Here is a 16810-nt window from a genome sequence, read left to right on the forward strand (position 1 = left end):
CCAGTGGAACAAGATTTTTTTGCTTGTAATGAGAAGATAAATCTTGTTCCACTGGCAGATTTTTCTACTTATTTCAAGGGAAAATTTACTTGAAACAGGTGAAAATGGTCAAATAACAAGTTACTTTTCTGGTAATTACTCTTGTTTTAAGTGTAATGAGATTTTTTTACTAAAAATTAGACATTTTAAGTAGAAATAAGACAAATATTCCTGGTAAGATTTTGAGTTTTTGCAGTGAGCGAGACTGCATTTGAAAAAGTTCAAATTTTCTTAACCACACAGATAAGCTACATAGCAGACTTCTGTGATGAGTATTTGCTGGGCGTGTTGATTGATACTCTAGTTAAGTTCTGTGACTCGTAACCTTGCCATACCTTAGCTTCCACTGAATTGACGCCACTGAAACAGTGGAAGTCTTTTCATGCTGACAGCATGGCCCATGATGTAAGAAAATAATTTGTCTTTAATGATGAGGCCTGAAGTTATAACTTTGGAGGAATTAATAATAGCTATCATTGCCCCTCAAAATTTAAGACAACGCCCAGTTTCCTTCTCTCTCAGCCTCACATGCCAGCCAGGATACATGGGTAAATAAAACATCTTTCAACTAATTGAAAGATGACAGTAAAAAAGGAAAGACCCCACCCCCCTCCATGGAAAGTTTAACTTTGAACACATTTTTTTACAGCAAAATGTAAGAAAGAAATGTTGCTTTGGTGTCGTGTAGTTGAATTGATGTCCATGATGTTTATAAGACATGATTAGATTATTAATATTTAGTCATCATTGTGGCAACAGAACACAATGTGAGATGGAAACAAGTGATCTTCTATGGCAAAGCAAAACAAACCAATCGGAAAAACCATCATCTTTTTTTTTTCTTTTGTTCTCTTTCTTTGTTTTTTCTTTATTTCTGTCTTTCTTTCAAGAAAAATCCCTCTCTGATGAAGCAAATTTCTTGCGAGTGTCCAGATGTGGTTAACAATCCTGGTTTATATTTTTAGTAGGCCTATCTTAAAAACAAATAAAATAAAATACTTGTTAAAAGTGCCTTATGAAAGGCAGTGAGACAGAAAATAGAGCATTTACCTTTATTTGTGGAGGAATTATTATATGCTCCCTGACTCAATACAGAGGTTTTGTTTCAATTAGGAGACTCCGTAATCTTAGAGGTGTCTGCAATTTTACTGTACAAAAAGCTAAAAAAAAGGTATGAAAAGGAGATATGTCTCCATTACTGGAGTTAAATTCTGGAATTATGCCAACATAAATTTAAAAACATGTCATTCTCTTTTGGTTTTTAAGAAAATGTTTTTTAAAGCTATTTTTGAGGCTTCTGTGCGATTGACTATCTGTTAATGTTTCTTTGCTTTTCTGTTGTTTCTTTGCCTTTTTTTGTTTCTTTGCTTTTTCTGTTGTTTCTTTGCTTTTCTATTGTCTTTTTGGTTTTCTGGAGGTCGGTAGCCAAAAAAAGAAAGTTGGCAATATAGGATAGGCTTTTATAAGCAGTTTGCTTCAGCCTATGCCTTTTTAGTCATTGTTCAACACATAATTATTGGTTTTGTGTGAAATGTTAATGCTGTGTACAATGTTTTTTGGTGTTGTGTTGTTTTTGTGTTGTCATGATTGAATAAACTTCATTCATTCATTCATTCATTCATTCATTCATTCATTCATTCATTCATTCATTCATTCATTCATTCATTCATTCATTCGTTCATTCATTCATTCATTCATTCATTCATTCATTCATTCATAAATTTGGGAAATCAAAGCAAACTGGAAGTCACTCAGAAATGCTCTCAAGTGCGTAAGTGAATATAATGAGTTATTTCCATCTGCCTCTGCTTGATGAACCTGTGTGTGGTCTGGCGCATTCCCATGAGGGTGCAATACCACTCCTAAACTGAAGGGGTCAGCACCTCTACGAGAGGCGTGTTATTGTTTCACCTAATGAACACAATACAACATCAACTTCCGATCTGGAGTTTTCAAACAACACTAGCTGGACAGCTAGCCGTCTCATTTGTTTTTTTGCTCAGGGAATTACCCCTATTTTTGCTGTCGGTAAGGTTAATTAAGCATGGCTACAATTTTTATGTTTTCTACCCGACGATTGTATGTTTTGGGAAGAGGCGAGAGCAATTTGTATAAGTAAATAGTGTCGCCAGAAGGGCGGAAAGTCAGCTCGGATCAGAAGCTAACAGGCGCTCGTCCGCTTGCTTTGTTTCATACATTCATCGGTGCTGCTGCTGCTCATCTGTTTGGTAGTCTCCGTTTAAACCGGGGGCATTACGTGCCAATCTGAATTGAGTTTAACAAGTCAAAAGTAAGCCGATGATAGGTAAAACGTAGCCTTTTTTTTTTGTTTTTGTTTTTTTCTCTTTTTTAGATACCGGACCAGCCTCTCAGCGATGTCAGCGAGCTCCAAGAGGAGACGGGCTACCTCTCCGTCCAGCAGCATCAGTGGAGGGGGAGACCTCGATGACACCTCCTCCTCCACTCCTGGGAGTATCAGAAAAAGAAGAAGAATCTCAAATGTCCCTCCTGTGGACACGGTAAAGTCTATTATTATTGTTATTATTATTCAGTGCTCTAACAAGCTGGAATACACATACATCTTCAATTCATGTAATAACTATACTTCAAAAAAGAGCTATAAGAATTATTCACAAGGCTGGATATCGAGATCATACTAATATACTTTTTTTTGAATTCAAATATTTTAAAATGTATTGATATTATTGCTTTAAAAACTGCCCTTATAATGTATAAGCATGGAATAATCAACTCCCTGGAAAATATCCAAGTGCTGTTCTCAGAAAGGAAGGGGGTTTATAACTTAAGGAGGGAATTAAATTTGAAAACTCCAAGTGCCCGGACAACAAATCATTCTGTATTTCAGTATGCGGAGTAAAACTATGGAACAGTATAAATGTGGGTTAAAACAATGCTCAAGTGTGACTATATTCAAGAAAAGATATAAATAATCCCTTTTTATGAGGTATAAGGATGATGAATTGCATTAACAATCTATATGGCCAGTATAGTAGTATGTTTGTGTGTACTATATGGTCGGTATAGTATGTAGCAGTATGTATGTTGTATATGTACAGTGTATGTGTATGCGTAGGTGTATGTATGCATGTGTATATAGGAAGGGAAGGGAAGGGAAGGGAAGGGAAGGGAGGGAGGGAAGGAAGGGAGGGAAGGGAGGGAGGGAGGGTTGCCAACCGTCCCTTGAAAAACGGAATTGTCCCGTATTTATAAACTAAAGTACCCGTCCCGTGTTGAGCTAAAAAGGGACGCACTTTGTCCCGTAGCCAGAGTCAAAAAATAGTCATAACATGCCAATGGAAAATGGCATTGAGCTGTTGAGTTCACAAGTAATTTTTTTTTCTGTTTTACTACAACTGTAGCCTACAGTCATGGCCTTTGAGGCACAAATATGTTTGCAAGTTTTCTACAGACTTTCTGTTTGCACTTTTGTTATTGCACTAAAAATGTGCACTTTTACAGAATGGATGTTCTGCTTTCTTTCTATTGCTTTATATTAATTTATACAATTTTAAGTTAAGCAGGACAGGTTTCTGTTTAAGAAAGATACTTATTTTATTCAGTTCATTATTTATTTTGTATCAAAGTGAATTGCTGGATAATAATTAATTTTCCATATGTTCATGGCATTCAAAAATATGCATCTAATTCAATTCCGGTTCGAGTCAAATAGTTAAAAAATCGTTTCACTCATAATAAAAGGGGCTAAAAAAATTCACCACGCCAGGAAGGGTGAAGGCAATCGGGCGGCCGGCCCTGCCGATGAAGTGTCCCTTATTTATTTTTCAAGGAGTTGGCAAACCTAGCTTTAACATAAGGGGGAAAGGGTTTTCTGCACGGTGACAGTCTTAACTTAATGTGATGTTTGCATTTACTCTGTGGGCTTTTTAATGTTTTAACACTTGAATGTATTGTCTCATTGATTTTTACCTTTCAGATTGCTGTATGTCATGAGCTGTTCAATGCTGTCAAGGACTATAAGGATAATCACGGGAGACCACTTTGTGATGTTTTCCTCAGGGTACCAAAGAGGAGGTATTGTGTCTGCAGTCATGCCCGATGGTTTAAAATCAGTAGTCTGACACCTTAGTGCACCTTACAGAGCAGCTCATTAAAACATATGCTTCTGCTGTAGTATAGCAATTTAGATTAGATTACCGGTAGATTTTCCTTTATTGTCCCACAATTGGGAAATTCACATTGTTACAGCAGCAAGACAAAAAAAGAAGAAAGACAACAGGGACATATAATAGCAGGTAATACCACAAGTATCCGCAGTTGTACGTGGGCTTGTAAAAAAAAAAAGAAAAGATTGCACATTGTTATTATATTATTATTATATACAGTGGTTATTATATAAATCATAGTTAATATGTACATAATAATATTGTATACCTGGTCCCGTATGAAAGCAAAACTTCAAACATAAGAGGATATTTAATATTTTCATAAAACAAAAACATTTGAAAAAACAAAAATACAAGCAGTATTTTGATCACAACAATTTAAAAAAATGGAAGTAAGGAGAGTAATGCTGTTAAAAAAGCCTCAAAGCAACTGTAACAAATACATTCCCCCATAAGACCATTTATGAGCCTTTAATAAAATCTGGTTCAAATGTAAGACCAAGAAAACAGACACATTACATTATGTCGTGAGAAATTTAAAGGAAAAATACTAATGTTTGATGTTCTATTTTCCCTTTTTAGGAATCAACCAGAATATTATGAAGTGGTTTCCCAGCCGATCGATATGACTAAAATCCAGTACAAACTAAAGTCAGAAGAATATAATGATGTGGAGCAACTTACTGCAGATTTTCAGCTCATGTTCAACAATGCAAGATCATTCTACAAGGTATAAAGAAAGAAAGAGAAGGAGAAAAAAAGCCTTTTTTTTTTCATTTCTACCAGCACCGTGTCTGGATAAAAATAATCTTAACATACGTATTGTGTTCCATTTGTTGTTCAAAACCTTGATCTTGTGACACTGTTTTTTTTATGATCATTTCTATGGTTATGTTAAAAAAAATCACTGGTAGTGTTTATCTAAAACGATGACTTCTATACAATACAGGACTGTCTCAGAAAATTAGAATATTGTGATAAAGTTCTTTATCTTCTGTAATGCAATTTAAAAAAAAAAAAAAAAAAAAATGTCATACATTCTGGATTCATTACAAATCAACTGAAATATTGCAAGCCTTTTATTATTTTAATATAGCTGATTATGGCTTACATCTTAGGATTAAGATTCCCAGAATATTCTAATTTTTTGAGATAGGATATTTGAGTTTTCTTAAGCTGTAAGCCATGATCAGCAATATTAAAATAATAAAAGGCTTGCAATATTTTAATCGATTTGTAATGAATCCAGAATGTATGACATTTTTGTTTTTGTAATTGCATTACAGAAAATCACTATATTCTAATTTTCAGAGACAGTCCTGTATATGTACAGTATAAACGTATGCAAAGTGAATGTCACCCAGTTTCAATGTAGCCTGTACTACACATCCAACTACCAATTTTGTTTTAATCTTATGTCTTCATCTTCAAATATTCAGGAAGACAGTGAGGAGTATCAAGCAGCTTGCAAGCTCTGGGAAGTTTATTTGCAAACGAGGAATGAGTTTGTGCAACCGGGAGATGGTGATGAGGATGATGAAGATGGTGATGAGATGATGGATAATCAAGGAATATCTGCCGAAGATGAGGTAAGTTCTCATGTTCTCTGCATAATTTGTTAAACTGCTTTGTTTTAAGGAATGCTGGTTATTTGCGTAATGTTTTTTTATTATCTAGTTGTTCATTGTGTTGTCAAGTTGCATGACGCATACTATGAACAAATGTGAATTTTCCTAAGATAAATCTGACAAACCACGCTTCTATGACTAAAGCTCCTAATGTATATTTATCTTTTAGACCTCATCGGGCAGATTGAAGGAAATATTCGAGCAACTGTTGGAGGCTATTGTGTCACACGCTGATCCCTCAGGGCGACTAGTCAGTGAACAGTTCCAGAAACTGCCTTCCAAAGTGGTGGGTCTCTCAGCTTTTGAATGATGCAAATGAAATAATCAGACAACTGTAAAACTTTCTCTACACTAAAAACAGCACATCCAATGCATAATGCATGAAGTTTGTATCCAACCTTCTGAATAAATGTTTCTGATTTATTTATTAACTTTTATTTGAGAAACTCTTAATATTTAAAATATTTTTTCATGAGTGCCCCATTCAGTGGGCTTTCATTGATTGATACTAATTTAAGACCGATTAGTATTATGAAGTATTTTTCTCTTACCTATCTCACTTTATTCAATCACTCAGCAGCACTGTTCAATAGTTAACTGTCTGTCTGTCTGTCCGTCTTAGCATTACCCAGACTACTATGCCATCATAAAGGAGCCAATAGATCTGAGAGCAATTTCTCAGCGAATACAGGTAGTCGGTTCACTCTCTTTTTCATTATTTTTTTCAAGATGCAAAACTTTATGCTTTTGTGCTCTTATTGGTGTTATTTTGTTTTATGTCCATAGACTGGATTCTATAAAAATGTCAATGCTATGGCCAAGGACATTGACCTGATGGCCAAAAATGCCAAAACATATAATGAACCAGGATCTCAGATTTTCAAGGTAAACTTTTCGCCACTCCCTTTTAATTTTTTTTATTTATTTCTTTTGAATCTGCAGTATAACTTCCCAAATATTGACTTGTTATTTTCTTGTTTTGTCAGGATGCTAACATGATAAAGAAAGTCTTCATCCAGCGTAAAACTGAACTTGAACATGCCGAGCCCACAAAGTCTAGTCTTCGCATCAGGTACTGAGCAGAGGTTGGATATTCAGTTGATTTGAATCGGAACATATAAACTGTCTTCAGACAAAAAGAATTCTTCCAAGATGTTGTGTCTTTTTACTATTCAGAAATCGTAGATCTGGGCAGGGGGATCGACTTTCTGGTGTTAGTGTTGCTCTTCAGTACGGCTCAGAGAGTGAGGATGACCCAGTGCTATCAGGTAAGTTTCATCAATTTTTTTTTTTTTTATTTAATTAAAAATTTTAGCAGTGTTGCAATATACATTGTCCTTGTTTTCAGGCTCTGTGTGTTATGATGAGGGAGAGTCTGAGGCTGAAAGTCAAAGTTCAAGTATGGAGATGAGCAACCCAATCTTCCAGCTGTATGAAGCTGTCAGGGGTGCGAGGAATAACCAGGGTCAGGTGTTCTCTGAACCTTTTCAGCAGCTGCCCTCTCGCAGAGAATATCCTGACTACTATCAGCAGATAAAACAGCCCATCTGCCTGCAGCACATCAGGTACTGATCAGTTACTCTCTTTGTTTTTTGTACAGTCACATTTAGATTTCCTCCAAATGAAAACTTTACAAAGAGTTTGAAAATGTTTAAAAAGCTCTTTTTCAATGTTAGGGCCAAGATGAAGAATGGCGAGTATGAGAATGTAGAACAGATTGAAGCGGACCTCAGTTTGATGTTTGAGAATGCAAAGCGCTACAATATGCCCACCTCTAGCATTTACAAACGGGCCTTCAGACTTCAGCAGATCTTGCAGGTGAGGTGTTATGAATTACTTTCTGCTAAATTGTACTGGATAAAAATTTCAGTCCAGTCAGAGCAATAAAACGATAAATATCTGAGATCTTCCTGATAGATTCGGTAATGTGTGTGTCTGTCCTTATTCTTTTTTGTAAAGGCCAAAAAGAGAGAACTTCTGAGGAAAGATGATGAAGATGGAGACAGCATCCTGTCTTCTGATGCAGGGAGCACTAAGAAAAAAAGGTTTGGAAGATTTTTTAAAAATTTCAAACAAATCGTTTTACTTTTCATTATTGCTTTGCAAGATACTCTTTTCGTATTATAATGGTAAGCCCTTTTTTTTTCCAGCCACAAGAAAAATGTCAAAAAGAACCGAATGAAAGCCTTGTACGCTGCAGTGATTGATGCCAAGGAGACAGGGACCAGTCGACGCCTCTGTGATCTTTTTATGGTTAAACCATCCAAGAAGGACTACCCGGATTACTACAAGGTCATCCTTGAACCGATGGACCTGAAAACCATTGAGCACAGCGTTCGCAATGAACGCTACGCCACAGAGGAAGCTCTGATGGAAGACATGAAGTTAATGTTCCGTAATGCTCGGCATTACAATGAGGAGGGATCTCAGGTCTGCAATATGACTTCTCCTCAGATAAAATATACTACTCATATTATTTGCTACTGTGGCATTAATAATTAACAGTCTGTTAAGAGTTTCTTCTCACCCTCGGTTTGGTTTTTATAGGTATACAATGATGCAGAAGTTTTGGAGAAGGTACTGAAAGACAAGCGCAAGGAGATGGGGCCGTTCCCTGGAGAAGATGATGTGGGATCTCCAAAACTGAAAATACGTGAGTGTCAAAGGTTTTTGGCATGTTTTAGTTGATTTACTTTACCCATAAGGACCCATGATTCAGGCGTCACACTACCTTTAAATGTCCTGGAAAGGTACTGACACATATGGTCCACTTCGTCTCTGTTTTGCACCCCATATTTTTCTTCAAATAGAAATGGGTCTTGGTTCTCATGGGTTAAGTTGAGAGATGTGTTTTTCATTTTATTTTCTAAATGTTCCAAATCCATAAGGATCAAATCCCATCACATTCTCATCTATTAAAATGAGGTTACTAAAAACAATTATTAGGTCCCCGTGGAGGGTTATTCTGTATAGAGTGCCTTAATTTTGCTTTACCAGACTTTTTTACCAGTCTTTCATCTTCTGAATTTGATCTTTCCATATTTAGGAAAGAGTGGCGTTTCTCCAAAAAAGTCAAAATACCTCACCCCTCTACAGCAGAAGTTAAATGAGCTCTATGAGGCTGTGAGAAACTTCACTGACCGCAGAGGTCGCCGTTTGAGCACAATCTTCCTCCGTCTGCCCTCTCGTGCCGAGTTGCCTGACTACTATGCTACAATCAAGAAACCCATCGATATGGAACGTGTGCGAAGCCATATGGCAGGAGGTCGCTACCAAGATGTTGATGCTTTGGTGGAGGACTTTGCACTCATGTTCAACAACGCGTGCATCTACAATGAGCCTGAGTCTCTGATTTATCGAGATGCTCTGGTGTTGCATCGAGTGCTGTTGGAAACGCGAAAGCAGCAGGAAGGAGGGGAGGATTCTGGAGCTCCTGCTGTGGGACCTCTGGTGCGAGAGCTGATAAGGAACCTGTTTGTTTCCGTAATGGGCCACCAGGATGAAGAGGGCCGGTGCTATAGTGACTCACTAGCGGAAATTCCTGCCATAGATTCAGCTGCTCCTGAAAAGCCGCCACTTAATTTTGATATCATCAGGGTGAATGTGGAGCGTGGCCGTTACAGAAGACTGGATGTCTTCCAAGAACACATGTTTGAAGTGCTGGAGAAGGCGAGGAGATTACACAGGTATGGCAACCCTTAAGAAAACTCTACAGGTTTCAAGCATTATCCAGTAAGTTAATGGTTAACCTAAAACGACAGAAACTGCACATAGAATTTGATGTTCATCACTGAGCTTTTACCATAGATGTCTACAACAGAAATTGTGAAATGTGAAAATGTAGCTCATGTTTAACATACACGATTCAGGATTCACTTTGTCATTTCCTCACTTTATGATATTTGCATCCACACAATAATAATAACAAAACTGAGTTCCAGCAATGTAGTGCAGTGCAATTAAAAATGTACAGTATATCTAAATAAAGCTTAAAGAAAGTTGGTTAAAAATATTGAGCAAAATTTCTAAAATACATGTAAAAACAATTGTTCAAACACAAACCATCAATCTCTAAGTGTTGCCACTCACTGATTGTCAATTTATTTACTCATTTCTTATATTTTGTAGTTTATGGTGAATGTTTTAGAGAAAATTTGTGATTTCTGTAAATGATTCACAATCTGGTTCCCTTGTCATATTATAGGTTTAATCAGTTTTGATTTGATGTGTAATTATACTAAAGGGAGTTAACAGACTAGTATTTAATCATAGTACAGTGAAACTCACTGATTCTTTGTATCCTGTTTTAATTTGGCCATGTTTTACAACAAAAGTTGAAACAGACTATTCAAATATACCCTGATGCAGAGTTATAATAGATTAGAATTGTTTTTTTGTTTTAACTTTTAACTCGTTTTTCCGTTTGCTTGATTATTTCAGTTTAGTTTTAATTTAAAAAATACATCAATAGTTTCAGTTTTGAAAAAATTGTTTGTTTTTAAAATTTGGTTTTGTTTTAGTTTTTGAGGTATTGATTTAGATATTGACAAAAAAATCAACAGTGCTATACTGAACACAACCCCTTTTCCTTATTTTATGTAATTAGAATTAGTAAAAAAAGAATTCATTAGAAAAATGAAGACTGACGTAAAAACAAATCATGAAACTAAAGTGAAAACAAAGTAAATTTTACCAGCAATTCGATTTTATTTAATTTAGTTTTGCATTGTTAATTTTAGTTTTAATTGTATAAAAATCTTTAGTTATTACTTTTATTTCAGTTGACAGGATTATTTTTTCACTGTTTGTTTCAGTTTTCACTGACTATAATAACTTCCCTGATGTAACACTCAAATTTTTGGGCTTTGCAGGACAGACTCGGAGGTATTTGAGGATGCAGTGGAACTGCAGCAGTTTTTCATTAAGATCAGGGATGAGCTGTGTAAGAATGGAGAGATTTTTGTCTCCACTGCAGTCAACTACACAGCAAAACACCTGCAAAGTGATGTGGATCAGGAAAAAAGAGAGAAAATTCCCAAAGAGTTTGAGGAAGATAAGCAAAAGAAAGAAGAGGAGGAAAACAAAGGTTTGTGGACTTTAGGGATTATATATAAAGATATAAAATGATGCTATCAAAGTGTTCATTTCAGCTCAATAGCTCATTTGTCATATATGGCAGACGGAAAGGCAGAGGACCAGCCAGGGGAGAAATGGAAGTCAGACTCGCAACGTGTGTACATTCAGGAATGCTCCTTTGAAAACAGTACCTACCATGTGGGAGACTTTGTCTACGTGGAGCCATCAGAACCAAACCTGAAGCCTCATATTGTCTGTATTGAACAACTGTGGTCAAATGAAACTGGTAACTTACTTATTTCATTTTAGAATTTAATGATATCAGTTTTGTGATTTTATTTGATTTATTTTTTTTCAAGCAAATTATGTATTCAGTCAGTCTTTTGTCTCTGTCTGAAGGCGAGCATTGGCTTTATGGATGCTGGTTCTATAGACCAAGTGAAACCTTTCACTTGGCCACACGCAAGTTTCTAGAAAAAGAGGTCTTCAAGAGCGACTACTACAACCAAGTATCCATCAGTAAAGTTCTGGGCAAATGTGTTGTCATTTTTGTAAAGGTAAGGCTTGCTACAGAAAGTTAACCAAACATTGAATATTATTTCATTTCATTTAACTAAAAAAAACAACAACTTTCTTGCTCATGTAGGATTATTTTAAAATGCAACCCGAGGGCTTCCAACCTGAGGATGTCTACGTGTGTGAATCCCGCTATGCGGCCAGGAACAAGTCATTCAAGAAGATCAAGATTTGGGCAATGCCAGACAGTTCTGTGAAATTATCACCCCGAGAGACGCCTCTTCCTGTTGTCCGTGTCGCCTCCATGTTTGCTAAGCCTGACCTGGAAAAATTAGCTATGTCATATGCAGCCAGTGGCAGTTTTGAGGACAAGGTGAGGCCATCTTTTCTACACACTACGTAAAATAATGTTTGAATTTTTTATTTACACCATCAAGCAGGATTTACTTCTCAAAGAAAACTTGTACTAAGCGGTTTCTGTGAGACACTTTTTCAATTTTCAGTGGAACTGTTGTTTTTTTCAGTGGAAATTGTTTCATCGTGGTAGGAAATAATGACACAACCGAGAGAAGTGATATGCTAATAGATGAGGTTAATGGAGACATCAGCACTGAGCGTCCGTTAGTATCATTTCATAAGGGCTACAAAATGAGGGCATTAGCTTTCCAGTCAAGCTCAGTCTGAAGGACAGGTGGCTTTAGGGTGCAGTCTGGGTATTAGTAAAGAGAAAAATAAAATCCAGGAGGGGTTGTTGCTAGGCATAAACAGTGTCATTTGGCTTCTACTAGAGGGGATTCATTAACGTTTAAATTGGTAGCATTCATCTCTTGACACGAAGCTCAGTGGCAAGGGAACACTTCTTTTCCAAGTACCAAAAATTGCAACAATATAAATATTCTGTCTGTGCTTGCTAATCCATTTAGGAGAAAGAGGACGTCCCAATGGAGATGAGTGGAGCAGAGCCAGGCTACCAGTACTATGAACAGTTGTGCTACAACAACGTGTGGTTTAAACTGGGTGACTGTGTTTACATCCAGTCACATGGTCTATCAAAACCCCGGGTTGCCAGGTTGGTTAAAAGCATATTTTACTATCAGATCAAATCTAGCCTTTGAAAGAAAGGTATGAAATAATGTCGGGCATGTATAATTATCATGGCGTTGTTAACTATTACCACATCTCTCCGGATTGCTTGCAGAATCGAAAAACTTTGGTTACAAAATGGAACTACCTGCTTCTTTGGACCCATATTCATTCATCCAGAGGAAACGGAGCATGAACCCACAAAGATGTTTTATAAAAGAGAAGTTTTTCTGAGTCATCTGGAGGAGACCTTGCCATTGACTTGTGTCATAGGTATTGCCTTGGGTGGCTTCCCAGAACTTTTGTTTGTACATGACAATAAGCTGGCCTGCTCTCTGTGTTAAGTTTTTAAGGTTAAAAAGTCAGCTCATGCACAACAAGGTTATTTCTTTTTTGGGAGGAGTTAGATAAGACGTGAAAGTCACTGAGAATCTGGTACGTGTTGAATGAGGACTTAGTTGATAATCTTTAGAATTATTTTTTACATAAGAAAAAATTACATAATACATATCAACTGGCCTGTGTTTTATTTATCTGACTTTTTCTTGACTTTCACCTGTAAAAACAAAGAGACTGCTAGTTGCTTAGCAACTGCTAAGAGTCAAGAAATGGTGTGACATATAAAATACTTAAAATGCATTTCCCTCAGTGATAATCTAATTATCTTAATTGACACGTTTTAAAATTATATATATTACAGAAATGACCATCTCATATCACAGTGTGAATTTCAAAATATGAAAAACTGCTGTAGTTAATTATTCATCTTAAATTGTTTCATTAACACGCTATATTCCCTTTCTGCTCTCCAGGCAGATGCATGGTGTCCTCTTTTAAGGACTTCTTGTCATGCAGACCTACAGAATATGTAGAGGATGAAATTCTCCTGTGTGAGAGCCGCTATATCGACACTGAGAAGCAGATGAAAAAATTCAAGGGTCTGAAACGTTTCTCATATTCTTCCAAAGTGGTGGAGGATGAGGTCTTTTATTTCAGGTTTGTAAGTGAAGCAGAGCTCTTACTCTGATTCAGAAATAAATTGGATTCTTTTTTCAGTTTGTTTTTTGTTTTTCCTCTACAGGAAAGTGATAGTACCACAGAAGGAAGCGTCACCCTTTTTGAACAAAAAGATAGACGAGCTTGAGGTTAAACTGGCAGACATAGAAGATGCAGATGATGATATGGAAGACATGGAAGATGATGAAGAGGCTCCTGCAACCCCTTCTTTGCCTCAGATGCAAACTCCACTTACAAGCGATATGGATACTATGCCATACACACCATCTCAAGTATTTATACATCTCTAAAGATCTTAATGTGGCAAACAAAACAACACACATATTACATGCTTCTGAAAGCTGCTCCCTATATTGTCATATTACCTTTTTTTCTTTCTTTTCTATCAAGGCTACTCCTAAGGTGAAAGGCTTATCCAAGAAAGAAGGAGCCAAGAGGAAGATAAACATGAGTGGCTATATCTTGTTCAGCAGTGAAATGCGAGCTGTCATCAAAGCTCGACACCCTGATTTTTCTTTTGGGGAGCTGAGTCGACTAGTAGGTACTGAGTGGAGGAACCTGGAAGCTTCCAGGAAAGCAGACTATGAAGGTCAGATATAGGGATCGTAATGATCATGGGATTTTTTGGGTGTTTTTTTTTGTTACCTCAAGTCAGCTAGAATTAATTTATTTATTGTCTAATCTTTCAGAACGTGCAGCTAAAATAGTGGAACAGCAAGACCGGGACAGGCCAAGCCAGAAGCAAGGCTCCCCTAGAGCAGGTACCCCTGTAGGGGCACTGATGGGGGTGGTGCCTTCGCCTAGCACTATGGGAATGATAAACCAGACCATGACACCTGTGTCAGGTAACCCCTCTCAGAGAATGTTTGACAACAAGACAGCAGGGAAATAAGGCTGGACTATCAAAAACTGTAATTCTCTCATTTTAAAATAATTTTAAATATTTCCTTTTTTTTTAAATCTTTAAACCTCATTCTGAAAACATTTTTTTTTGCTACTGTTTTGTATTTTGCATTTATTATTTCATTAGTTTTGTATCTGATACTGCACGATATTGAATGCATGAACAACTATTAACCATGAATGCCTTATTTCATATTTTCATTTAACATGTATGCCTATTCTGCTAACACCCTCCACCATTTGTATCATCTGCCCCTTGCCTACACTGAACCTCATTACCTGGTCTGGCTGTGTGGATGGAGATTGGGTTTCTTCAATTCATACAGGTTTCGCTCAAAGCAAGACTTCATGTCAAGTCCACTATTCTGATACAATTTATTTTATATACATAACAAATAACTTTAATAAAACATGGTTTAAAACCATTTACAATTCTAATTTAAAAACATTAACTTGTTCCCATCTTTGAATAAGAATCTTGCAATTTAGTTATACACTTATAGATGAATAACTAGATATCTAGACATCACAAACAAACTTGTAAAATCAGCTTGAATACAGACAGTAGCGTTTTCTTTTAAGTGCTGCGGTACATGTGTGAAAGGGCTTCTGTGTGTAGTAGTAGTAGTGCATGTTATTTTAGTCAGCTGCATGTTACTTATGCATGGATATGTTGTGCTCTCCTTACCCTCCTCTCAAAGGCATGATGGGACACTACGGCCCACCTTACATGCCCATGCAGGGCCCCCATGAGGGTTTGCTGAGTGTGGCTCCTATGCCACCTCACCCTGCAGGGGGTCCTCATCTGCATCCTCATCATCTTCATCATGGTATGCCTGGGTACCCTGGCATGCCTCATCAGGGTAAGGGCCACTGTCCTAGCCACACCTGCTCAGTCACATCCAGTCTTGTCTCTCCTGCTGGAGGGGTTTACCTGGTCCACACGGTGCACAGCCTGAGCTATTTACTAAGGGGTCATAGCTCTCTGGTCTTGGACAAACTCGTTTAAAGTGTATTCACATTTTACACCTAATATACGAAACAACACGTACACTTGTAATGCATGTGAAAACTGATACCAAGTAACTAACATGCAACTGATATTCACTGACTAACATGTTCAAAGTTATTGTAAATCTTAACATAACTCAAACTAGCATGAATTGAGTTTATCTGTTCATAAATGCACAGAAGATAAATGTTGTCCTCAAACAGGTATGATGGGTGCTGGAATGAATGGGATGGCAGGAAGTCCAGGACAAGGAAACTTTATGCAACAGGTGAGTGCAGTTGAGAAAGTAATATAGATTTGTATTTATTTACGGTACTTCTCACAAATGTTTTCACTGCACATGAAAAGGTGACAAAAGTTTTGTTTCTTATGTAATGAATCATGTGCTTCAGTTTGAATTAAAGCATGACTCAGTGGAACAAGAGACATTTATAGTAAACAGTAGTAATACATTTGTTGGTATATTTCATTTTAGCCTGGGATGTTCAGTCCAGGCCAGCATGCGCCTCCACCGTACCCAGGGCAGGGCCAGCCGTCTCATTTGCAGCCCACCTCCCCCATGTTTGTGGGACCGCCACCAAAGACGCAGAGGGTGCTTCACTCAGAGGCCTACCTGAAGTACATTGAGGGATTAAATTCAGAGTCTGCAACTGTCAGCAAGTGGGACCAGACGCTCAAAGGTGTTGTTACGCTGTTCTTTCTTTGTTTTTCTTTGTCACTAGTGGATGTATGATTTGCTTTTCTGTATTTATTTTTTCTTAATTTTCAGAAAAAGTACCTTTTTTTGTTTTTAATGAAAATAACTTAATACTTAAATGTTTCAAGTTCTTAAATATGTATGATTTTATTCACAAAGTGAACATTTTTTTCCCTAAATCCCCAGATTTTGAAATTAAGAATACTATATTTTCATAACAGCTCAAAGGCCAGACGCTCACCTGACCAAAGAGCAAGAGAGTCGGCTTCCGGTTCACTGGCTGAAGAGCAAGGGAGCCCACACCACCATGGTGGACGCACTGTGGCGTTTGCGTGACTTGATGCTGCGAGACTCTCTGAATATGTGTCAAGCCTACGACCTGTGACCTGTTGGACAGAACCACTCACCTCAGTAACTGCTCCTATCCTCAAGCTGTGGAGTAAAAAAAATAATAGACCATGGAAGCAATATTTTATAGTGAACATGATCCATTTTCTATTTATTAGCTTGCATAATCGGCTTGATAGATATTAATTAGTGCATTTTTAATAATAATTTTTTTTACAGCATTTTAAGTAATATGTTTGCAAAACTTGTAATTCTTTTGGCTAATTGATACAACTGAAATAAAACAAAATGCATTGTTTAGACTGTGTTTTTGTGCGTCTTTAAAATTGTATTACGATAAACAAAT

General features: G+C 37.0%; 1 protein-coding gene across 2 annotated transcripts; it reads left to right on the forward strand.

Annotated features, from left to right (window-relative positions):
- The first annotated feature begins 1962 nt into the window (after nt 1-1962).
- Nucleotides 1963-16764, forward strand: LOC133448598 (protein polybromo-1-like). 2 transcript variants are annotated; one of them, XM_061727275.1, is made up of 30 exons: nt 1963-2067; nt 2393-2558; nt 3995-4092; nt 4767-4914; nt 5624-5773; nt 5982-6098; nt 6435-6503; nt 6599-6697; nt 6799-6884; nt 6989-7080; nt 7161-7377; nt 7489-7630; nt 7772-7857; nt 7963-8242; nt 8360-8465; nt 8859-9498; nt 10684-10898; nt 10992-11174; nt 11288-11445; nt 11535-11777; nt 12328-12473; nt 12603-12760; nt 13300-13483; nt 13569-13776; nt 13895-14093; nt 14194-14349; nt 15109-15270; nt 15623-15687; nt 15895-16099; nt 16338-16764. In XM_061727275.1, the coding sequence occupies exons 2-30, from the start codon at nt 2415-2417 to the stop codon at nt 16499-16501; spliced, it is 4920 nt and encodes a 1639-aa protein (XP_061583259.1). In that variant the 5' UTR covers nt 1963-2067; nt 2393-2414; the 3' UTR covers nt 16502-16764. The 2 variants fall into 2 exon arrangements, with proteins under 2 accessions (XP_061583259.1, XP_061583260.1); XM_061727276.1 differs by lacking the exon at nt 15109-15270 and having other exon boundaries at nt 14194-14265.
- The last annotated feature ends 46 nt before the right edge of the window (nt 16765-16810 follow it).

The sequence above is a fragment of the Cololabis saira genome, chromosome 8 (assembly GCF_033807715.1).
Source record: "Cololabis saira isolate AMF1-May2022 chromosome 8, fColSai1.1, whole genome shotgun sequence".
Classification (NCBI taxonomy): Eukaryota; Metazoa; Chordata; class Actinopteri; order Beloniformes; family Belonidae; genus Cololabis; species Cololabis saira.

What these genes read in the sequence shown, in the direction of transcription:
- LOC133448598 (XM_061727275.1), top strand. Translation starts at nt 2,415, where the DNA reads ATGTCAGCGAGCTCCAAGAGGAGACGGGCTACCTCTCCGTCCAGCAGC. An exon ending in ATCTGCCTGCAGCACATCAG is followed by an intron (nt 7,378 to 7,488) that starts GTACTGATCAGT and finishes TTTCAATGTTAG; the next exon opens with GGCCAAGATGAAGAATGGCG. An exon ending in TCAAAACCCCGGGTTGCCAG is followed by an intron (nt 12,474 to 12,602) that starts GTTGGTTAAAAG and finishes GATTGCTTGCAG; the next exon opens with AATCGAAAAACTTTGGTTAC.